The 24,324-nt window shown below is 42.9% G+C and overlaps 1 protein-coding gene across 3 annotated transcripts; it reads left to right on the forward strand.

The window, feature by feature from the left end:
- Positions 1-622: 622 nt before the first annotated feature.
- On the forward strand, positions 623-6,853 carry LOC123395508. Of its 3 annotated transcripts, XR_006609774.1 has the most exons (12): positions 623-1,524; positions 1,613-1,773; positions 2,049-2,109; positions 2,184-2,249; positions 2,342-2,427; positions 2,948-3,005; positions 3,212-3,424; positions 3,652-3,717; positions 4,014-4,093; positions 4,166-4,284; positions 4,362-4,485; positions 6,384-6,853. XR_006609774.1 is itself a non-coding variant. In XM_045090508.1 (11 exons), the coding sequence occupies exons 1-10, from the start codon at positions 751-753 to the stop codon at positions 4,278-4,280; spliced, it is 1,680 nt and encodes a 559-aa protein (XP_044946443.1). In that variant the 5' UTR covers positions 623-750; the 3' UTR covers positions 4,281-4,284; positions 6,384-6,853. The 3 variants fall into 3 exon arrangements, 2 of the variants coding, with proteins under 2 accessions (XP_044946443.1, XP_044946444.1); XM_045090508.1 differs by lacking the exon at positions 4,362-4,485; XM_045090509.1 differs by lacking the exons at positions 3,652-3,717; positions 4,014-4,093; positions 4,166-4,284; positions 4,362-4,485; positions 6,384-6,853 and adding an exon at positions 3,500-3,645.
- The last annotated feature ends 17,471 nt before the right edge of the window (positions 6,854-24,324 follow it).

Consider the following 24,324-nt stretch of genomic DNA (forward strand, 5'->3'; position numbering starts at 1 on the left):
ATTTAAGGCATACGTTACCTGTAACGTAGGCATTTATTCGCCACTATACCACCCCTGTCCACCGGGCCGTTGTGGAGGGCAGCGCACTCTATATAAGCCGCCCTTCCCCACTGGTGCATGGGTTGACTTTTACTGTAATCCTATATTTCACTCGACACTAAGCTTCCAAGAGCACTGAGACGTAGGGCTTTTACCTCCACCGTAGAGGGGCCTGAACTCATACATCCTCGCCATAGCTAAGGCTCTGCCCATCCTTTCGTACCCTACACATCTACTGTCAGACTTATACCCACGACACCCATCAAATATACCTAAGTTTGTAACAAATAATTAGTTAGATCATTGCTCTTTATGTACACAACTTTCTATTATGTCTTTTATCATCTTACAACATCAAAACTGAAGTGGATTTCAAATACTTTTTGATTGCTATGTGCTATCATTTCTACATATGCAAAATTTGACATGCATTATGTCTGTATATACAGTTGATAAAAAATTCATGGCCCGTGATATCACGCGAACACTCTACTAGTAGTTTTTTTGAACGTTCCATATTTTTTAGGATGCCACGCAGAAAAATAAAATAACCAGGCTTGGTATTATTCCTGACCGGCCTGGCCCGGCCCGGAACTTCGCGATCCCATCTGACTTTCTTTCTGCTCCATTCGTGTTCACCACCACCACCACACCCGTCTCCCCGGAAACCCCACAGAACCCTGCAACCACCTCCGCGCGCCGCCGCTCGCCATGGCTGCCGCCGCCGCCGGGGCAGGCGGCCGCCCGTGGCGCGTGATCCCGCGGCCGGTTATGGAGACCGTCCTCCACAACCACGCCCTCCACCCGCGCGTGCCGCAACCGCTGCTCCTCCACGGCCCCCGCGGCGTCGGCAAGTCCACGCTCCTCCTCAACCGCCTCCTCCCTCAGTGGTCCGAGCCCCCGCACTACGCCGCCTTCGTAGACTTCCTCCACCCCTCTCCCAGTTCCCCTGCTCATGCGCCCTGGTCTCTCCTCGCCGACACGCCTCCTTCCCTGCCCTCCCTCCGCCTCCGGCTCGAGTCTGCGCTGGAGGAACTCACCCGCGCCGCTGTACTCCGAGGTGCCGTCGGTTCCAAGGACGTGCTCGCCGCGCTCTCGCGGTCCCACGGCCTCCACACCGTGCTCTCTCGCCTGGCGGGTCCTGCCTCCCGCCGCGGCCAGGCAACTAACTCGGTTCCGGTGCTCTGGGCGAGGGCTGTCCTAGCTGCAACCTCCTCGGCCCGTGGTGACGACCCCACCTTCCGCATTGGCGAGGGGGAGGTACCGAACTGCTCCATGGAGGAGAGGGCGTACATGCAGGAGGCCATGGCGGCGCTGCGGGTGGCCAAGGAAGTTCTCGGGATGCAGGAGGGGTGGAGGAAGGAGGCGGTGCGGGAGATGAACAGGACAGGCCGGTTCTCCCGTCCACTGGCCAATTCAGCCACAGACTGGCCATGCCTCCTGCTGGATGTGTTGTCAGGCGCAGCCGAGGAGGATTTTTTCCAGGTAGAATTTTGTGTGATTTTCAGTTGGTGCGAGGGTTCATGAGGACAATGTGAGGTAGTGTGTCAGTGATGACATTGTTGATTTGCAGCCAAAGCTGGTGCTGAACAACGTCGATGCCCTGAGGAAGGCGATATGCGAGGACGATACAATGGTGCCTGCAGCTGTGTACCATGACAGCTTCATTTGGAGGGTGATAGCACTCGGTGCTAATGAACAGTGCTTACCGGTCATTATGTCCACGTCAGATGGGTAAGAGTCTGCCTGTATGTTTCTGCATGCTATGTTTGATGAATGTTGCATTACTTGAATGAACAGAATGCATAGAGACTAAATGAATGCTCAAAGACTTGTAAGTTGCAACAAGATCGAGAAATTTGTATTGCCTTAGCATAAGGTTTTGATCTACTTTGTTGATTTGTTGTACAATCCACAATAAGGATGCACAATTTATCTGTTGATTCAAATGCTAAGATCACTCTCCATGTAAATCGGTAATATTAATATTCCTTTTGAAATCTTTGCAGATACTATTCTTCCCAAGCATTCGTCGATTTTGGTTTTCCTAATATCTTCATTTCTCGTGAGGTATGCTTAATTTACTTTTGGACAGTTGTGCTTTGTCCTCGTTTTCCTGAAGTCATGATTACTTTATACCACAGACGTTTGGTTGGACACCACAAGAAGCTAAGCTGCATATGGTTTCTGAGTTCTTCAGTGAACAGGAGGTAGTAAGATTTTATACTCGCTAATTCCGTTTCTTTTCTCCCTTGTGCAAACTGCGTGCATAATTTCCTTCTGATGTTTATTGAAGTTATAGTGGAAAGTCGTTGATGAGCTTCTTGGACCAAACCCACGACAATTATGTGAGATATATATGCTGAAACAGAAGGCGAATGGCCCAGAGTAAGTAACATTACCGCTTTTATCAATTAATTCTATACACTGTCGCTTACAACGGAAGTGTTTGAAGTCTTCAGTCCTTGAGCCTTATTGTTTTCAAACATAACACTCCCACTGTTCTTAAATCCATGTCGTTTCAGACATGGACAGTCTCTAACACCCAACTTTAACTGTTACTTCTCATCCCATACAAATATCTTAGTAAGAAACTGATAAACTATAATATTATAAAATGATGAATCTAATAGTACTAGTTTTACATGATAAATCTGAATATTTTCTTTATATATCATCAGTCAAAATTAAAAAGTGTGATTGCAGACATCATCTATTTCCTCATGGAGGTAGTAATCTTTAGCAGGTTAATAGTTTGCAATTAGGTCTATTGAGTGGCAGAGTTTCATCATATTTTCAGGATTCCAAACATAGTATATTAAGAGCATCAACCTCAGTCTGTTTGGCACTGCCACGCGTTCATACTTCATGTTACTGTTATTGTTGTTTAATATCCATTTCATTGCAGGGTTTTGCATGACACAAACATTGAGGAAATTATTGACACATACCTGGCACACTTGCAAGTAAGTAAATGTTACTTTAATCACAGCTGAGGCACCTAAGCTCCATGAGATGCCATTCTCCTCATCCTGGAAAGCTGTAGTTATTTCTAGTTCGCAGATTTGCTCTTTTATTGAAAATGTGTATGTTTGCATTAAATATCGAAACTAAGAGAAAACAGCTAATATAAGAGGTATATGAGCACTATTGTTCCCTTTCTGCTCACCAGGTATCTGTTGTGAATCCCGCAATGCAAACAGCATTAAGCATGGTGCAGAAGTTTGCTTCTGATGTACGTGAGGGTAAAGTACCAGAGAACAGATTGTCTTTTGGCGCGCCTTGGAGACATCCACCTCGGGCTGACAATCCTGACATGTGCTATAAGTGGGCAAAGATTCAACTGATGGATTTTGTCCAGTCTTTTGTAAACACAGAATTTGGGGTAACTATTACTTTCCTTCTACTATCCAGGCAATTGCATTTCTACAGTAACAAAAATATGGATGTCACATTATAGGGCAAATGACAAAGCTTCCGTTGGGCTGACTTGCAAACATAGATTGAAATGATAAGACAATATATCTTCAAAAGCTCTAGGCAAAGTTCTCATTTTACATCATGTATTTTGTGGATTTCTGTAGTTTGAGTTCTTATTTGTGTGTTTTGTAGTTGAATTACCTAGCAGATGATAGCCTGGAAATATTGGACGATCCTGCAGCAGTCGCCATGATGGAGGTATTTCGTTTGTTTTACATCAGATACTCAATAGTTGAATCTGTGACAGTCAAAACATTTTTAGGTTTGGCCATCGGAATAGAAAACATCAGCAACATCTACAACGCTAAATTGATATTACCAGATCCATCATCAAATACAAATATACTTTTATAATGCATGCATTTGAATCGACAATTTTAGATGGTCAAAGTGCCAACTTGGAAGCCATGTCAATGTCTAAAACTACTTACATTGCAAACTCTGATGGAGTATTGGCCTGATGGTAGGATGCTTATATGTTTGATGTTTGCTAGGTTGGCTTACTTTATCAACAGAGAGATCCATCCTTTGTGCGACCAATCACACGTGGGGTTCAGCGTTGTCTTGCTAGATGGTGCGTTCTTGTACTTGTGTGGTATTGGAAATGTTTTGTTTCTTATGGCACTTTTTTTGTGGTTTTGTGAAGGCTTGTTCAGCAGAGATTAGAGTTGACCGTTCAAGAATCAATATCATTCTCATGGCAACGTGTAGTTCGTGGGCGAAGCTATCGACACTTGATGAAAGAAGTCGGCTACAAGTAACAAGGTATATAAGAAGTTACCAAATATCCATTAATTCATTTGAACTTGAAGTGGGGATCTTACACTTCATTTGTTATACAGTTTATGCCAAGAAAAAGCAGGTTAATTTCATAATGTGGAACTGACATGTGATTTTGATGGACTTATATAATATGCATAAGAACGTTTGAAGCATATATGATTTTGCAATCACTCACATGCACATGTAAGTCTTTTCACCTGTCATAACCATTCGCTATTTTCCGTTCAACCAGTTAGTAACCCAGCATGTGTGGATCATTATAGATTTGAATAATAATTCCGTATGTTAAGCTTTCCTCTAATTGGCTACCTCAATCTGTAGCATTACATCATCGGTGTGAAAATTCTCAGCCGTATATAGTATGCCACACCAAGCATTTTCCATTAAATGAAGCAAAGTGTAATCAACAAACAACAGTTGTTTCGTTCAAACAGGCCCTCACAAACCACAAACGCTTGTCAAAGAGACTGACCATCCCTCTAGTCTGTGTTCCTTCAACCTGGTGATTGTTTGGCCATAATGTTTGCATCCAGATGTGCCCTACCTTGTGCTCACTCGGTCTCCTATATTAATTTGATTTATTTGCTAGAAGCTGCTAAATTGTGCTGCATATAATAAATTTCCTTGCCCTGTTCTTCGTCTTCAACAAGCCTCTCTCTAATTCCCTTGCCCACGAGCATCTCATCATGGCCTCACCTTCCTCATTTTTGTGCTTGTTCAAACCCCAAAACTGACATCGCTAGCTTCTCCTCTGTGCATTCCATTTTGGCCATCGCCTGCCTGCCATGGCCTCGAATATCTTGCCGTAATTGATTTCCCTCTCTTCTTGCACCTAGGTTGTGTGTTTATGCGTGTGTGTGTGTGTTCTCTCCCGTACTCGGGAAACTCTATCTGATCCAAATGTAAATTGTTTCAGAATCTGTGCCAGTGGATCATTTTTAGGTTTTCCATCATTTAATATATGTGCAATTATTTCCAAACCAGGCAAAATATTTTTGTAGAAACTAAGTCAAAGTGTCACCTTGGACTTGGAGGCAGGTCAGAATCCAAAAAACTTACATTTGGGATCATAGGGAGTTCTACTTTATTTAGATTGCCTGTGCTGCCAAATGCGTGATCTTGTTGTGCCCATAGGTCGCATCATAAGTTTGCAGTGTTAATTAGCCAATGCCGTCCAAGTGTGATGTCGACAACAAAGCGAATTTTTAGGCCCATCATTTCAACTAGCTCCATAGATTCTTGAGTTTGGAAGCTCGTGTTGTTCTAATCAGCATGCGGTCCTGCTATACCATTGGAGAGCACCCAACTGTAAGTATGAGTTGTGCCGATTTAGCATTCAGCTTGATAGACAGAATACATTGGATGGGGATCCAACGATATTATACATTTAAAGTAGGAAATTGGGCTTTTTGGTGTCTTCATGGATCATTAGTATGGTGCAGAGTTAGGAATGCCTATTTTGTTTCTCGAATGTGAATACTTGGAAGAAGACAGTGGTTCAGCTTCATGAACGAGTGTTAACATCGCACTAGCGTTTTTTCTTTCTAATGTCCTCAATTGCGTGCCACATATTTGCTCCTTACCTTCTACTTCAATATTGAACCATGAGTGATGTTTCATTCAGTATTACCTAGTTGCATATTCCACAAACTAAATGGTGGAGGGTGCGTTTGGTTTGAGTCTTTGAGCCCAAGTTTGACATATCAAAATTTGGCCGGCAACAGTTTGCTCAAGGTTTTGTTTGCCATGGGTTGGCTTATGTTGACTAGAACAAATGAACTAGAGGCAAAAGAAGCATATTGGCATGTGGAAAATTTGTTACCCATCCAAAGTTTCAAACAGAGACCAATTTTTTTGTCATGACTGAAAAATTGCTAGGGTACATTCTGGCCACAATTAGACATACCTGAATTGTCTGTAGTTTGTAGACAAACATAATAACCATTGTGCTTCTTGAAAGAGAAATAAAAGTGCATTCGCTTACATACTTCAACTCTTGGTCTCGAAATTTGTTTATCAATAGAATAGAGCAATACTTTGTTGCTCAGGCTTTTCAACCTTTCCTGCCGTTTATTTTTCAGGACGCTGAGGAATTTTGCAGGTCGCCAGAGGTGGACAGTGTTTTTAACTAGGAGATCAATCATAGTGGTACTGTGGTTCATTTAGTTCATATTTATACATCGTTTTGGATGAAGATTGCCGGCTTTCCATGTCACGAACTGGGAATCTCGCCCAAGTAGAACCGGAAGTCAACACTAAACCCGCTTTGTCTTGGACATATGCTGGCAATGCAATTTTTTTGCAGCATATTTCTGTAAGTATAAATATATGATCAAATTCTGGACCAGTTCATGGTCTGACGTGCGCATAATACTACTGTCACTCAAATTTTGCGGCATGTTTCTGTAATGGAGCAGAATGAGCATGTGCGCTGTGTCGTGTCATCTGTGACTAGTTAGTGCCTTGCTTGGCTCTCTGGAACTGTGGCTGGTCTGCTGAATGTATGTTTGTCAGTAATTCTTTTGGAATAAGAGGGCGGCCCTTGACTTGATTCCCAACAGATTAATTTAATGACGTATTCTGCCAAAATGCTGAGGGTGTGAACCAGTTCATTCCTGATTTGTTGGCCCATCTGTTCCGTGCTTGTCTTTTCCAAAGGTTTTCTTGTTACTCGGAAAAAAACTGACGTTATGAGCGCAAATGTTTGTTAGCTAGGTCGTGTCTTTAAATGGTCAGTGCTCAACATTGAAGGCAATTATTTTATGCACGACAACACACAACTTCGTAGAGATAACTAGATCATTTTTAGCACATCCCGCTAAAAATGGCCCAGACGGTAAACAACTTCGTAGGGATAACTAGAGCATTTTTAGCACATCCCGCTAAAAATGGTTCACACCGTAAACGTTTTACATGAGGCCCGTAAACTGCTCCTGAATCTGCAATATACTTCGTCCGTTCCTAAATATAAATTCCTTTAAAGATTTCACTACGAACTTGTGCCATGCCCCCCCCCCCCCTCAAATCAGTTAGAAATAATGAGGTTCGCCCCCCCCCCCCCCCCCCAATCTCAAAAACAATTAACCCTACATTTATTTGTATTATGTTCATTTTTGATTTCAAATCAGTTAGAAATAATGAGGTCCCCCCCCCCTCAAGCCCATGACCCACCCACATTTTTGGCTCAAGCTCCGCCACTGAAATTACATATGAGTAAATCTACATTTTAAAATATGCCTATTTACATCGTATGTAGTCTGCAATGAAATCTCTAAAAGAAATTTATATTCAGAAACGGATGAAGTAACTGGAGCCGGCTGCTTTTAGGGTGCCCGCCCTCAAGTCTCCTCTGGAGAGAAATCCCTGTCCTTTGGCAGCAGTTAAGAGCGAAGATGTTTTTTTAGCTAGGTCGTGTCTTTAAATGACCGTGCTTAACTTTTGGAGGCAATTATTTTACGCACGACAACACACAACTTCGTGGGGATAATTAGAATGTGTATGATTACCTGCATCGCTTTTTGTCTATTTACATACTTACATCAGTTGAGTTTGGTTGAACATATGCACTTAAAAAACCAACATCTGCATGTTTATTGGTTGTCTGCATCATCTCTTCCTGCATCATAGCAACACCTCTACACACTATGTTTGGTTGCTCGCATTAATTGTGCTCACACTAGTGCGCATTGTTTGGTTGCGTGCACGGGATATGATTAAGATTTAACAGCTACCCATAACACAAAGTGTTACACAGTGCCATGGCAATTGCGGTGGATGGTGGTGGCACCGAAGCGGTTCGGCGGCGTCGAGTTCGCGCTCGGTTGCGGCTGCAAGGACCCCAAGGCCGTGGCGGCCGCGATGGCTTCCTCCTCGCAAGGCTCCAGCACGGAGGCGTCGACGGCAATCACGACCACGTCACAAACACAAACCCCATTCTCCTTGACGTGACCTTAATATCTTGATCGGATAAAACTGATCCAGGAAATAGGTCGGTCACCAAGCTCTCTTCTGTTGTCGGACAGGACATGCATGGAGGGAAACCATATTCATGGCTTGGACTCGCTAGATGATGCTAAGGCAGTTGGTCTCAAACACGACATTGGCGTCAACAACAACCCCGAGGACCTAGGGAGCGCCATCCGTTCGCCCCCTGGCCTCCTTCTGTTGGGGAACGTTGCATGGGAAACAAATTTTTTCTACAAACACCCAAGATCTATCTATGGAGATGCATAGAAATAAGAGGGGAGAGTGTGCCTACGTACCCTCGTAGATCGTTAAGCAGAAACGTATATAACACGGTTGATGTAATCTTACTCTTCACGATCCAACGGTGATCCAATCCGATCCAACGCCAAATGGACGACACCTCCGCATTCAGCACACGTGCGGCTCGATAACATCTCCTCCTTCTTGATCCAACAAGAAAGGGAGGAGAAGTAGATGCGATCACGACCAACACGATGACATGGTGAAGATGGTGGTGGAGCAGTGCCAGCAAGGCTTCGTCAAGCGCCTTCGGAACTACGAACGAGGAAGAACGGGAGAGACGGGAGGCCGCAGGGCGTGGGGTTTGGTGTGTCCAGCCCTTGCGCCCTTCCCCACTATATATAGGGGTGTAGGAGGGTTGGGGCGCAGCCCTAGCCCCTCCTTCAAGGAGGGGAGGCGGACAAGGGAGGAAACTGGTCTCCCAAGGCTAGTGGACTCCCTCCCACTTAGGGCTTCCCCTTCCCACGCGCATGTGCCTTGTGAGGGCTCGTGCGCGTGGCCCAATAAGGCTAGGGAGCCACCCTACATCCCATACATGCCCTAGGTGTTGGAGGGACCCTTCTGGACTACTTTGGAACCCTCCGGAAGCTTCCCGGTACAATATCGGCAAAACCTAAAACTTTCTCGGTAGCCAAAATATGACTTCCCATATATAAATATTTACCTACGGACTATTCTGAAGCTCCTCGTGACGTATGAGATCTCATCTGGGACTTCGAACAACATTCAACCACCAACATACATATCCCAATATTACTCTAGCGTCACCGAATATTAAGTGTGCACACCCTACGGGTTCGAGAATCATTTAGACATGACTGAGGCACTTCTCCGATCAATAACCAATAGCAGGACCTGGATGCCCATATTGGTTCCTACATATTCCATGAAGATCTTTATCGGTCGAACCATGATGTCAAGGATTCAGTCAATCCCGTACGCAGTTCTCTTTGTCCAACGGTATGTTACGTGTCGAGGATTCGATAATCGGTATCTCCATAACTAGTTCAATGTCGTTACCGATAGGTCTCTTTACTCATTCCGTAATACAAGATCTCGTGACTAACTCCTTAGTCACATTTCTTGCAAGCTTCTTGTGATGTTGTATTACTGAGAGGGCCCAGAGATACCTCTCCGTCATACGGAGTGACAAATCCCAGTCTCGATCCATGCCAACAAAACAAACACCCTCGGAGATACCTATACAATACCTTTATGATCATCCACTTATGAAGTGATGTTTGATACACACAAGGCATTCCTCTGGTTTCAGGGATTTGCATGATCTCATGGTCTTTGGAACATATACTTGACATGAAGAAAGCAGTAGCAACAAACTAAATGATATAATCAAATGTTATGCTTACGGTTGGGTCTTGTCCATTACATCATTCTCCTAATGATGTGATCCCGTTATGTAATGACAAATCAGGTCTATAGTTAGGAAACCTTAACCATCTTTGATCAACGAGCTATCTAGTAGAGGCTCATTAGGGACACACTGTTGTTTATGTATCCACACATGTATCTAATTTTCGAGTCAATACAATTCTAGCATGGATAATAAATGTTTATCATGAACAGGGAAATATAATAATAACCAATTTATTATTGTCTCTAGGGCATATTTCCAATAGTCTCTCACTTGCACTAGAGTCAATAATTGAGTTCACATCGCCATGTGATTCAAACCCAATGAGTTGTGGGATTTGATCATGTTTTTCTTGTGAGAAAAGTTTTAGTCAATGGGTGTGCAATATTTAGATCCATGTGTACTTTGCAAATCCTTATGTCATATTGTAGATGGTGCTATTATGCTCCACTTGGACCTATTCCAAATGACCTCTCCACTATACGTATCCGTTTTGTGACTGAGAGTCATCCAGATCGGTCTTAATGCTTGCATCAACGTAACCCTTTATGACGAACTCTTTATCACCTACATAACCAAGAAACATTTCATTAGTCCTCTTTAGGTACCTAAGGATAATTTTCACCGCTGTACAGTGATCCACTCTCGGATCACTCTTATACACCTTTGCGAGACACATCGCAAGGCACACATCAGGTGCGGTACACAACATTGAATACAGTATAAAGCCTATGGCTAAGGCATAGCGAACAACCTTCGTCCTTTTCTCTTTCTTCTTTTGTGGTTGAGCTTTGAGTCTTACTCAACTTCACACCTTACAACTCAGGCAAAAACTCCTTCTTTGACTGATCCATTTTGAATTCCGTCAAATTCTTGTCAAGGAATGCGCCGTGTGAAAGTCTTATCAGGCGCCTTGATCTATCTCTATAGATCTTGATGCCAAATATGTAAGCAGCTTTACTCAAGTATTCGTTTAAAAAACTACTTTCAAACAACCCTTTATGTTTTCCAGAAATTCTACATCATTTCCAATCAACAATATGTCATCTACATATACTTATCAGAAATGCTATAGTGCTCCCACCCACTTTCTAGTAAATACAAGTTTCTTCATAAACTTCGTATAATCCCAAAAGCTTTGATCACCTCATCAAAGCGTATAATTCAACTCCGTGATGCTTGCACCAGTCCATAGAAGCATAACCTTTTAGCATCCTTAGTGAAAGGACATGGATGTCGCCTAGGGGGGGGGGGTTTGAATAGGCACTTTAAAATAATTATGGTTTAGGCTCGAACAAATGCAGAATAAAACTAACTTTTAATTTGTCAAGCACAAAACCTAAAGAAACTAGGCTCACCTATGTGCACCAACAACTTATGCTAAGCAAGATAACCAACTAAGTGATAGCAAGATATATAACAAGAAACAATATGACTATCACAAAGTAAAGTGCATAAGTAAAGGGTTCGGGTAAGAGATAACTGAGGCACGCGGAGACGATGATGTATCCCGAAGTTCACAGCCTTGCGGATGCTAATCTCCGTTCGGAGCGGTGTGGAGGCACAATGCTCCCCAAGATGCCACTAAGGCCACCATAATCTCCTCATGCCCTTGCACAATACAAGATACCGTGATTCTACTAAGGGACCCTTGAGGGCGGTCACCGAACCCGTACAAACAAGGTTGGGGCAATCTCCACAACTTAATTGGAGGCTCCCAACAACACCACAAAGCTTCACCACAATGGCATATGGTTTCGAGGTGACAACAAATTCTCGGGGCAATCTGCACAACTTAATTGGAGACCCCGACGCTTGCCTGGAGCTTTACACCACAATGATTGAGCTCCGAGGCACCACCAAGCTTCTAGGATGCTAAAGCATCCACGAAGAACAAATTCTAGGGGTACCAAGTACCCAAGGGTAATAAGCTTCTGAAACTTCATTTCCACGTATCACCATGGAGAACTCAAACCGAGGCAACTAATGCAATGGCAAGAACACACGAAGTGGTCAAGTCCCTCACACTCAAATCCCTCCACAACAACAAAAGCTATGGATTAATATGAAGGGAAGAACAAGGAGCTCACAAGGAATTCTAAGATCAAGATCTAAGGGGTTCCCCTCACATAAAGGAGAAAGTGATCGGTGAAGATGTGGATCTAGATCTCCTCTTTCTTTTCCCTAAAGAACTAGTAAGAATCATTGGAGGGATTGAGAGTTAGCAAGCTCAAAGAAGGTCAACAATGGGGGAAGAACACGAGCTCAACGAATAGGCACCTTTGGGGAAGAAGGCCCCCTTAAATAGGAAGGGGAAATCCAACCGTTACCCCCTCAGCCCGAGCCAGAGTGGTACTACCGCTCCTGGGAGCGGTACCACCGCCAGGCAGAGGGAGGCCGAGCCAGAACCGAGGCACAACAGCTAGTACCTCTCGGAGCGGTATTAACAGGCGGTAGTACCGCCTTGAGGGTGGTACTACCGCCCAATACTACCACAAAGTCCGCCCACAAAAGTGTTCGCACTTCCGAGCAGTGGTACAGGGCAGCGGCACCAGCAGAGCACTACTGCTCTGAGCGGTACTACCACCGTCATGGGTCGTACTACCGGTGATAAGAGGTAGTACCGCTTGGAAATTTCAGGGCAGGTCACACGCAACAGATGAAAACCAGAACTGCCATAACTTTCACATCTGAGCTCCGAATTGAGCAAACTCAAGCTTGTTGGATTCAAGACGAGAAGAGCTATCCAAACATGCAGTTATGAAAATGACAATGATATAGAGATGTGATACCTCTATGAATGAAGAACCTTCAAAAACTTCCAACATCGAAAACATCATAGAAGATGCATATGGGCTCCGTTTTTGATGAACTCGAGATTGTCATGAAGATGACCATAAGCTCTAAAACTCACAAAGAGAAACACCAAACAAGAACCAAGAAATACGATGCAAGGATGCAAATGGTTTGAGATCTCAACGAACGATATGATCAAGCTACTCACTTGAGATCCCCCCTTGACAGTACGACAATCTATCCTAAAATAGAAAAAACTATCAAGGGTAAACCTATACCTTGCACATAATCCACTTGATCTAGAATATGACGATCTTGATTTCCTCAAGATGGACCACCTTCTTAATTGCGCTGGCTTGATAAAGACAAGTTGATTGCTCCCCCATACTCACTATGGGTGAGCCACTCTTCAGCACATCTTCCCAAGTCCATGGCCACCACAATGGACGACAAGCTTCAATCATGATATCTTCGTGATGCTCCACTTGAACTTGCACACAGCAATCTTGATGACGATCACCACTTGATGTCATCCTTCATTGGTTGAATGAGATCTAGCTCTTGACGCAAACCCATGGAACCACACCTAACCCCACATAAAACTCCCACGAAGACCATGGGTTAGTACACAAAAGCGTAATGGACAATGCTTACCATACCATGGGATCACTTGGTCCCTCGCGGTATATCTTGTACGCTTTGTGTGTGGATCATCTTGATTTACTCTTTGACTTAGTTTTGATCAACCTTGTGTCTTTATGACCATTATTTGGATAATACCTTGAATACCACCTTGGTAATCATATAAACTCCTTGAAACCAACAGATGGACTTCAAGAAGTGCCTATGGACAAATCCTTTGAATATAACTTAAGGAAACCATTAGTCCATAGGTATAGTCATCAATTACCAAAACCACATATGGAGAAATATGCACTAACACTAAAGTTTATCAATCCGTGGGAGACATAGGATGAAGATGGTCTCTCTCAAATAATCCTGCAACCAAATAACAAAGAATCTCTTGTGTCCCCAACACACCCAATACGATGGTAAATTGTATAGGTGCACTAGTTCGGAGAAGAGATGCTCATACAAGTGTAATATGGATGGTAGAAATATATTTTATAATCTAAATAAATAAAAACAGCAAGGTAGCAATTCATAGAACGTAGCACAAACGGTATTGCAATGCTTGAAAATGAGGCCTAGGGTCCGTAGTTTCGCTAGTGCAATCTCTCAACAATGCTATTATAATTGGATCACATAACCATCCCTCAACGTGCGATGAAGAATCACTGCAAAGTTCCTATCTAGAACATAAGAAGAAATTGTTTGTAGGGTCCGAAACCACCTCAAAGTTATTCTCTCCGATCAATCTTTCCAAGAGTTCGTACTAAAATAACAAGTTACCCTTTCCGATCAATCTATCCAAGAGTTCATACTAAAATAACACCATAACGAATTCAGATTCATAATACTCAATCCAACACAAAGAACCTCAAAGAGTGCCCCAAGGTTTCTACCGGAGAAACAAAGATGAGAATGTGCATCAACCCCTATGCATAGATTACCCCAATGTCACCTCAGGAATCCGTGAGTTGAGTGCAAACACATATATCAAGTGAATCAATATGATACCCCATTGACACCATGGGTATCCGTAGCAAGTCATAAATTAAGTGCTCTCAAATCCATAAAAGTATTCAATCCGGTAAAACAAAATTTCAAAGGGAAAACTCAATTCATCACAACAAGATAGAGAGGGAGAAACACCATATGATCCAACTATATTAACAAAGCCCGCGACACAACAAGATCATGCCATCTCAAGAACACGAGAGAGAGATATATTAAACACATAGCTACTGGTACAAACCCTCAGCCCCGAGGGTGGACTACTCCCTCCTCATTATGGTAGCCGTCAGGATGATGAAGATGGCCTCCGGTGATGTTATTCCCTTCCGGTAGGGTGCCAGAATAGGACCCCAATTGGTTTTTTGTGGCTACAGAATCTTGCGGCGACGAAACTTCTGATCTAGGGTTATTTTGGGGGGTTTCTGTATTTATAGAATTTTTGGGCGTTGGAATCACGCCAAGATGGGCCACGAGGTGCCCACTACCCACCAGGGTGCGCTAGGTGAGCTGGCACGCCCTGGTGCCTAGTGGGCACCAGGATCCCCGTCTGGTGGTTCTTTTCTCTAGCATTTCTCTTTTCTTCCAAAAAAATTGTCAAAAAGTTCCGTCCAATTTCGAGAACTTCTATTTCTACACAAAAAACAACACCACGGTAGTTCTGCTGAAAAAGTGTGAGCCTGAGTTAGTTCCATGCAAATCATACCAAAACCACATAAAATTGTTGTAAACATGGCATGCATACTTCATAAGTTATATATACATTGGAGACATATCAACTCGGAAGCTCCATCCGAATTCAGATCCAGAGCTCCCACTAGGCTGGTGTCATGGATCAAGAAGGGGCTCGACTGGGGGCCGACAACGGAGGTAAAGTCGCCGTAGAAGCGCGTCTCCCAAATGTTGGAGAAGAAGGTCGAGTTGACCAATGTGGTCCGGATCATGCTATGCCGCCTCCTCCTCCCCTACCAACATCGAGCATCCCTAATGTGGGCCTACAAGGCCGATGATCCTGCCACCCTTCTCCACTTCTACCGCACCACCCACGACAAGATGTGGAAGGTGCTGTTCAAGCCCGAGAAGGACTGTCCGGACGAGGAGGAAGACATCGGCCTCGATGCGGAAAATCTCTGAAAAAGTTATAATAAAGTTTTATTTTTATGTTTAGGTTTTGCCCTTTAACAAGGAACCTAACCCTTTCTTCCTGGCCTTTGCAAAATTGCTTGGAGAAGGCCATATAGATCGATGGCCCACCCTCCCTGTCTGAGGGCCCCAGGACGACCTTGTTGATGGTGATGCTGATCGAGGTGCCGTATACGACACCAGATAGGAAAGAGAATAAGAGGGGTGAAAAGAGGGAGGCACAGAGGGACTCCGCTCATGAGGGCCCCCGAACACTAAGTCCGGGTAAACCCAAAACTCCTCAGCTCATGAATAAGAGTAGGGAGAGGACAGGGAGGAGAGCGACTCCTTCTGAAGAAGGAAGAGGGGGGCGTCTGAGGGTGCTGAGGAGGATATGCCTCCTCTTTCCCCAAAGAGCAATGCATGGCCAAGGTGCCCCTGTCCGAAGACAACCCGGACTTCGTAGAAGAGTTTGAGGCTTATGAATTTGTCCCTCGAAGGAACCCTAGGGTCAAGTCCACGACCAAAAGGTATTAATCCGAAGACTCTCTCTTTCCTTCATATCGAGGTTTGTTACTAACCAAATGAATGCCTTTTGTATTGTAGCCCATCACATGAGCTCCGTATAGATCAAGCCTCTGAGAGGGACTCTCCGCCAGCCAAGCTAGCGAAGAGTGGGACCGCGTCATGCACTACACCTCCCCCGGTTACCGATGAGGCTGTGGAGGTGCTCTCCCAAAGGACCCCTCCTGGGCCGAACATGGGGGTGGTGCGATGATGTCATGTCCGAGGTTAACACCTCGGTTGCCAAAGACCTGGAGGGAGATTCCCTTCTGGTAAATAAAGAGGGGGAGCCTAGTCCATCTGAGCTCTCTTCGAAGACTACCCCGGAGATCCCAAGGCCCCCGGAGTCATCCGTTCCATACTCCACCGAAGGAGGAGCCGAGGAGCCGCCACAAGATCGGGTGGCCGACTATGATGGAGGAGGCTTTGAATGGCCCCTCTGTTGGTGTCAAAACTGAAAGATCTCGGGTAGGGGGTACCGAACTATGGATCTTGGATCGATGGGTAACAGGAGACAAGGGAGACAATGTTCACCCAGGTTTGGGCCCTCTCGAAGGAGGTAAACCCCAACACCCTGGTTTTGTTTATATTGATGATGAAATATCGAATACAGAGTTGATCTACCTCGAGATCGTATGTCGCCATCTAAACCCTAGGAGTAATGATCTTAATCTGCCCTCCGAGCTAAAACCCTCTGGTTTATATAGATACAAGGGGTACTAGGTTTACACAATGTCGGTTATACTAGGAAGTAAACATACCGATATTATTATATTGACTTGGAGCATACACCAAGTCTTCAGAAGATTCCGCTCTCGATATGGTGTCCCCTTGTAATTTGGACTCAAATGATAATCATAGGGCAGCACAAGAGTGTGGCCCATGAAAATAGGTCAGCGGCCCGAGGACCCCTTAGTCCCGGACTCCGTGAGTAGCCCCTGAATTGGCCTCCAACGATGTAGTCTTGATTCCTAGCAGCTCGTTGCATCCAAAGTTTTTGGCTTGCGGGGCGAGTTCCTCCCCACTTATACTTTGCCGGTAATAGTCCGGTCACGAACGACTTCCCTGCTTCCGAAGAATATATGTGACTTAGCCTCAAAGTCAAACCGTTCGATTGTGAATAGCACTTTTGTCTGACAACTTTTTTAGCAAAAGGTCGTGGCTGGTCATGACTACTCACCAGTTACAAAAATGCGGTTCGAGGCAATTTGCTCATTGGCACGTTCCATCAATATGGAGATCGTCCCCCCCTTTTTAGGGGCTCTTGGTATTACAACAACTTATAAAAAGGAAACCGTCACCACATCCTCCATACGCTCCTCACATCTCACATCGCCATAGCCTTCCCCAATACTCATAGCTCCAAGCTTCCACTACACCACGACACTCAAAGCAGCGTCAAACAATGTGTCGGTATAGGTCACCTAAGGCGACACATTTAGTGTCGGCAAAGATCTTTCCCGACAGAAAGGAGCTGTCGCCTATAGTCCTGCCGGGATAGGTCATTCCCGACAGAAAAATCTATGCCGACAGAAAGTATGACAACGTTGATAAGATCTACGCCGACAGACATTTCTATACTGACACACTATTCTATACCGACAATTGATCTGAGACTATGCTATGCCGACGGATTACCCGTCATCCATTGCTACAACGACAATTTGTTTGTCAGTGTGCTATACCAAAGGATAGTGCAATGCCCAATACTTGTACCGCCACATTTGGAGTCAGATCTCTACATTTCAACACAAATGCAATTGCAGAATATTTTGAATGGAAATACATTCATAATATTAAATTCATGTTCAGTACACAATACAATGCATATACAAACAATTACACTCTCCTATTCATCACAATATACCATTGATCAATGCATTCATTCATATATATAATATTTATTAGTTTTCTTCAATCAGGTTACCTACAACCTTAACGAAATAGACAAGTCGACATTCATGCCATGGTCTATTACAATATATGATGTACAGTTCCTAAGAGACCAATTGTTTGATCACTTCAGTACTACAAAATATGATGGAAGATACCAAGTCTTCGATCACCAAGCTGACATCAACTTCCATACAAACAGAATGTGCCAACCATGTTAAGCAAATGTAATCACTGGAATATCTTACATCAACATGTGGACTTGCTACTTTCTTTCATTTTTCCCTGCAAAAGAACTCGTATATTTGAGCAATCTTATAAATGAGAAGTTGCTCAAATTTGTGAGTGGCCCTTGATCATAAGATCTAAAAATTAGAAGATGTCCTTAACAGAACATAAACTGAAGTCAAGCCAGAACCTGGCATATTACATGGCTTACAATCTAAATTTATGCACTCATTGATAAGCAAACAAATTGTTCTAAGGAATCATTACAAAGGTTCTTATTGTAATTATAGAGTTTCATTTTAAGTTCCTCAATCAACAAACATTCACATATACAATTGTAAATAGACATGTACTCCCTCCATTCTTAAATATAAGTCTTTTAAGTGATTTCACTAAGGGACTACATACAAAGTAAAATGAATGAATTTACACTCTAAATTATGTCTATATACATCCGTATGTAATCTTTTAGTGGGATCTCTAAAAGACTTATATTATGGAATGGAGGGAGTACTAAGTTGTGTAATATATGGTATTTATAATATGCACATGGTCTCAGTTCCAAAAGCCAACACCTACGCATTTTTTGCAATTTGCCTACATATTCACTTCTAATCACATATGCACCTACAAAGTTCAAAGTTCAAAGCATATGTACATTTAATACTTGGGCATGATTAGTTACTGCAGTACTACAGAATTTTAGACTGCAAATTGGAACTGAGCTCAAGACATGATTATGCGAATATGTTTTACTAATCGAGTCGTCATATCTAATGTGCTACTACTACTGTAAGCGGGGCATGAGCTCCAATAAAAGATGCAGCCAACAGTGCCTTTATGTTATATAACTAACGCATGACATCTTTATTTTCACGAAGTACAAGGAAAGGGGTCCAAAAACTAGAACAAGAGACCACTCATTGCGTAAAGTTTCACTTTCAGGAACAAACTACATGAGACTATAGGCATGTTTCTTTTATCAAGGCCTGCATGGCTTCTAGGTGGTACATGTTGGATGCAACATCATGGCTTATAGGTGGTACACTTTTCTGGATGAACACAAGTTTTTGCCTTCCTACATGATATACATTCATCATAATAGACGTGGTTAATAATTGCTAGGGCAAAATAACCTTTTGCCCCTCGTGATTGCACCTTCACGAGTGATTCACAAACTACTAGTGAAATGTAGAAACTCAAAATATCAATGTCGAAGCAAAGAATCAGTATTGACTATGAACATACATGTTATTTTGTGGGATTTAATCCGTGCATGATATGAAAGAGTTGTCAACTAGAGAGTTGGTCTTGGATGTTTAGTCTACCCCTCGTAATTTTGGTTGCAATAGAAATCCATGTTTAGGTGTGGTTTGCTTGTTCTCAACTTGCTAGGAAATAGTGTTGTTTTAGAGATGCTGAAACATTTCTAAGTCTGAAATCTGTTATATTTTGTTGTTGTCTTTGCTTGAGTTTATCTGGTGATCTGTAGCTCTTTTGAGGTTGGTGCAATGGAGTTAGTTGTAGAATTTAGGATTCTCTAGCATGTTGTGAATTTTCATGCCTTTTGGGGTCCTATAGTTTATGGTTTTGCTGCTGTCAATATGCCTTCAGATCGAAAACTGCACTTCCATAAACTGTGTTTTTCTCCAAGTCTGAAACAGTGTGTGAGATGCAATTTTGTGACTTATTTTCCTAGTGATCCATGCTTCCATGCTAGATGTTATTAGTGGTATGTTGTAGTGCTTCTTGACCTCTCCTGTCTCATGCCTTGTTTGAGGATTTTGGTTTTGTGTATCTCGTAGTTGTGGGGTGTAGAAAATGCTATGCGGCTGATTTTGGTAGATTGTAGTGTTTTCTTGTTTAGCCCGTAGTTGTTGAACCATTGCTCCGTTTTGATCGTGTCCTATATGAAGCTTGCTTAGAATCTCGTGTAGTTTCACATTATCTTGCTGGTTGTGTGTTTTGAAATGTTTGTGACTGTCGTTGCACACAAATTGCATTCATAACATCATATCTTGCGGTGTTCGTATCTTTTGAACCGTTGCTCCGTTGGAGATGTTATCTATGTGTAAATTGGTTGTAACGACGCGTAGAATCACATGAACCTATTTATTTTGCTGTTTAACAAACATTTAAACATGTTAGTTCAGATCTGGACAGAATTATAAATTAACGCATGAGGTCATCTCGGAGATGTTATATGTCATTCCCGACCTCATTTAAAATGCCTAGATAGGTAGTTTAATTACGCTTCACCTCTTGCCATGTTTAACCATATTTAATATTGCCGAGTACCTAATCGGGGTAGAACTAAATAAATTGTATGTGGAGTTTCGTCAATATGCAACACTTTGCATATTGAACTTCACTTAATGTGTAGTGTTTGATTGTGTCAATTGCCACGCCATGTCCTGCATGTATTCAGCCGCTCATGCATCATATGTGTATTGCATCTTATCGTGCATATGCCGTGGTGAATATCGTGTGTTGATTCTTGTTTCCGGTTTCCTTCGTCTCGATAGAGTTCCGCAAGCGTGTCGGATTGTGAGGACCCATTCGACTACATCGGTTCGTCTGCTTCACGGAGTCATTCTTCTTCCAAGCGGGATCTCGGGCAAGATAACCATTTCCCCGGATACCATTACTATCAGTGCCTTGCTAGTTTTACCGTTTCTATCGTTATGTCTCGTTGCCTACCACATGTTAAATATCAGCCTCCCAACATTGCCATGAAAACCTTCAACCTGTTCACCATCTAGCAAACCACGGATTGGCTATGTTACCGCTTGTTTTACCATGTGTTAGCGTTGCTAGTTGTAGGTGCAGTTGCTTCCATGTGATTACATGGGTTCATTGTTATATCACCCTATTAAATGCTATTTAATTTAATACACCTATATACTTGGTAAAAGGTGGAAGGCTCGGCCTTTCTAGCCTCGTGTTTTGTTCCACCTTTGCCCCCTTAGTTTCGGCTACCGGTGTTATGTTCCATAATTGAGCCCTCCTAACACGATCGGGGTTGTTATGGGGACCCCCTTGATAATTCGTTTTAGATTAAGGCTGTTCTGGCAAGGCCCAACATTGGTACTACATTTGCCCTACATAATAATTTTGTTAATACTGAAAGCATAGGGCGTCATGAACCCGAGGAGTAATTTTACATAATACAGGGGGGCCAGTGCTGGTCCAAAACAGAGCACTGTGCAGGGCCAACCCAGGGCAACTTGGGTGATTTCTATCAGGCCACCGTACGCATAACTTATCCATCGTGTCCTGAGAACGAGATACGCGGCTCCTATCGGGATCGTCGACACGCCGGGTGGCCTTGCTGGCTCACAGATTACTACAACACCAGTTGCAGGTACATGTAAAGGTTACTTGACGCGAGAGCGTTGATTGTTCATTTGGAGTTGCTTCTTCTTCTTCTTCTTCATCAATCTAGGATGGGTTCGAGGCCGGCAGCCTAGGATAGCAAGGATGGACGTCGTTCTTCTTTTCTCGTTTGTTTTCGTCTGTAGTCGGACCCTGCTCTTCTTCATGATGTTTATGTATTGTACTGATGTGACTCTGATGTAGCTTGTGGCGAGTGTAAGCCAATTCTATATATCTTCTCTTTTCAGTACATGTACTTATAACGATATCCATTCTTGCGAAACGAGAAGATTCGCTTCTATCCCTGTCGAGGCCCTCGTGCCTAAATAAGGATAGGATCACATCTTGGGCGTTACCAAGTTGGTATCAGAGCAGTACCGACCTAGGAGCCCCCTTGATTGATCGAACTTGGCCGAGTCGAGTCTAGTGAAAAACTGCTTTGAGTCTAGTTATATATCGGAGAGTAGGATTTTTTTCTCCTCTTCTATGCTCTGGTGAGGAATCTTGACGCAATAATTTAAGTCTACTCCTCTTCTCACTCAAATGTTTTTAGGATCACGCGGATATTTTTGGAATCTATATGATGTCGATGTGACGTAGTTCTGTCTTGGTGCCTCCTCTCTGACTTGGTTTCTTCCGGAGCTCCAGGGGATTCTTGAGCACATCGTTATCATTCAGATTTGTTAGTATCTCAGGACGAATGATGTTCAAAATTGCTTCAATACTAGTAGTGGCGAGAGTAGTCCGTATTCCCCAGTACTGGTGCAGAGAGTTCCGGATATATCGCCATACTTTGTATCGTTGTGATTACGAGTGTCTGTAATAGACGAGGTTCTGAGATTCTGGTTATGTGCTGACGGATGTGATAAACTAGACGGGTTAGTATAAGAGTTGATGTGATATATTACTCCTTGTATCCGTGGACCATATTGCATGACGAGATATTTCGGGAGTTCTTAGGTGGTAATTCAAGTAGTTACTTATAGGACAATCTTCCAACAAATGCATGATGTTAGGTTGGGGTTCGACATCCAGTGGATTCGTTTGTTCACGGTCGACTTACATCGGTTCTCATTGTGTCTTAAAGAGTCCTTGTAGCTTGCTACGACTCGGGGACGCTTCGTATGTCGTGTGCACTGCCTTGCATAGGATGGCTACTGTAAGGACCGAGCCCGTGCGATCCTGTCCACGAAAATATCAAACGTAAATCTCTCTCATGAATTTGTTCTGGCTTGTTTCATAAGCCTCACCCCTTATTTTGTTGGAATATGGTAATTCGAGTCGCTTCGATGTCAAGTGGTGATTTCAGATCTTTCCTAAGTGGTGTTCTCATATTTTTATGAGAGTGCTAATTCTTTTGCTCAATCAATTGTCTTATCAATTCTTGTCAACCGGAGTTGTTATGTCAAGTCTTTTCAACCGGTCCGCTTCTCTTCAAGTCAATTCTATCATTTTTAATTTTGCAAGATCAATCTCTCTTTTCTTTCCGGAGTTGTCTCATCTATCCCAAGTTGTCTTTGTTTTTCCCGCCCTCCCGCCCTTTTCTTCAGTGATTAGTTTTTATCCAAGAGTTTTCTTTCTTTGTGCTTCCGCTATCGTTTTCTTTCTCTCCTATCCGGTGATTCATTGTGAAGATTCTCAGGAGTTCTAGTTCATCATTCCTTCAATCTGGTTATCTTTTTCTGGTGAATTCAATTTAGTTGTCCGTGTTCATTATATCCTATTCATCCTTGTAATTCTTTCCTATGTTGGAGATTCTTATCAGCCTATCTTGTTATTCATTTCTCTCTACTCTATCCGGAGTGTTGAAGTTATCTCACAAGTTCTTGTTTTCGATTATTTCAATTATTTCGAGGATCTCACCTCATCATGTTTTCCTCATATCGGTGGAATCTCTCTGTTCTAATCAGTTGTTTCAACGGTCGTTTCTTTGAGTCGGCCCATAATCCACATGTTCTTTCCCAGGATTTTATGTGGCTCTTGTAATGTTTCCCGGAGATCTCTAATTCTTTCAACTATGACGTAAGTATGAATTTCATCAGTCATATTCCTTCTTCAAGTTCAATTCGAATTAATTCTCATATTTGGCTCAACCTTTCATTCTTATTTATTCCGGAGTGCCTCAGTATTCTTGGTGTTGTTTCTCGTCATCATTCTCAGCTTGCAAATTCAAAGGAGTGTTCCTCGTAAATCTTGGTCCATTCTCTTGAAGATTCATCAGTTCAACTTTATGGCATCATCTTAATTGTTCCCAATCATGAGTAATCCCTTTCTTGTTATCCGATGCTTTTCTGAGTTGTTTTCATTTCTTGATCCTCCGAAGGCCATCATTTCAGAAGATTCTTCGTTCTCAGCTTTCAACTTTCATCCTCAATTCTACTCAATTGTTGTCTCTTCGTTCGTCTCTCAATTATTCGGGTGCCTTGTTCTAGTTTACTTTCAGGTGGATCATGATCTCTTCATTCTCATGTGTCTCCATTCATTCTTGTTTTATCCCCATTCAATCCAATTCTCACCGGTGTCTCCTTCAAGACGTCTTCAAGTTTTTGCTCATATATCTCCTCAATCATTTCAAGAAGAATAAGTGGTATGCTAAATCCGTTGCTTGTCATCAATTAAACTTGATGAAGGATAAGCTTAACATAATTCTTATTCTTGTTCATAGTGATTTGAATTCTTCTTCCGGAGTGGCTCATGATATCAATTCTTTGTCTCAAGGTGTTCTTCAAGATTCTTGTGGTAGTAGTTCTCATTTTCTTCTTTGTTCCCTC

The sequence above is a fragment of the Hordeum vulgare genome, chromosome 5H (genome assembly GCF_904849725.1).
Source record: "Hordeum vulgare subsp. vulgare chromosome 5H, MorexV3_pseudomolecules_assembly, whole genome shotgun sequence".
Lineage (NCBI taxonomy): Eukaryota > Viridiplantae > Streptophyta > Magnoliopsida > Poales > Poaceae > Hordeum > Hordeum vulgare.

Coding starts and splice junctions, on each gene's coding strand:
- LOC123395508 (XM_045090508.1), top strand. CDS start 751: ATGGCTGCCGCCGCCGCCGGGGCAGGCGGCCGCCCGTGGCGCGTGATC. Junction 1,525..1,612: donor CCGAGGAGGATTTTTTCCAG/GTAGAATTTTGT, acceptor GTTGATTTGCAG/CCAAAGCTGGTGCTGAACAA. Junction 1,774..2,048: donor ATTATGTCCACGTCAGATGG/GTAAGAGTCTGC, acceptor AAATCTTTGCAG/ATACTATTCTTCCCAAGCAT.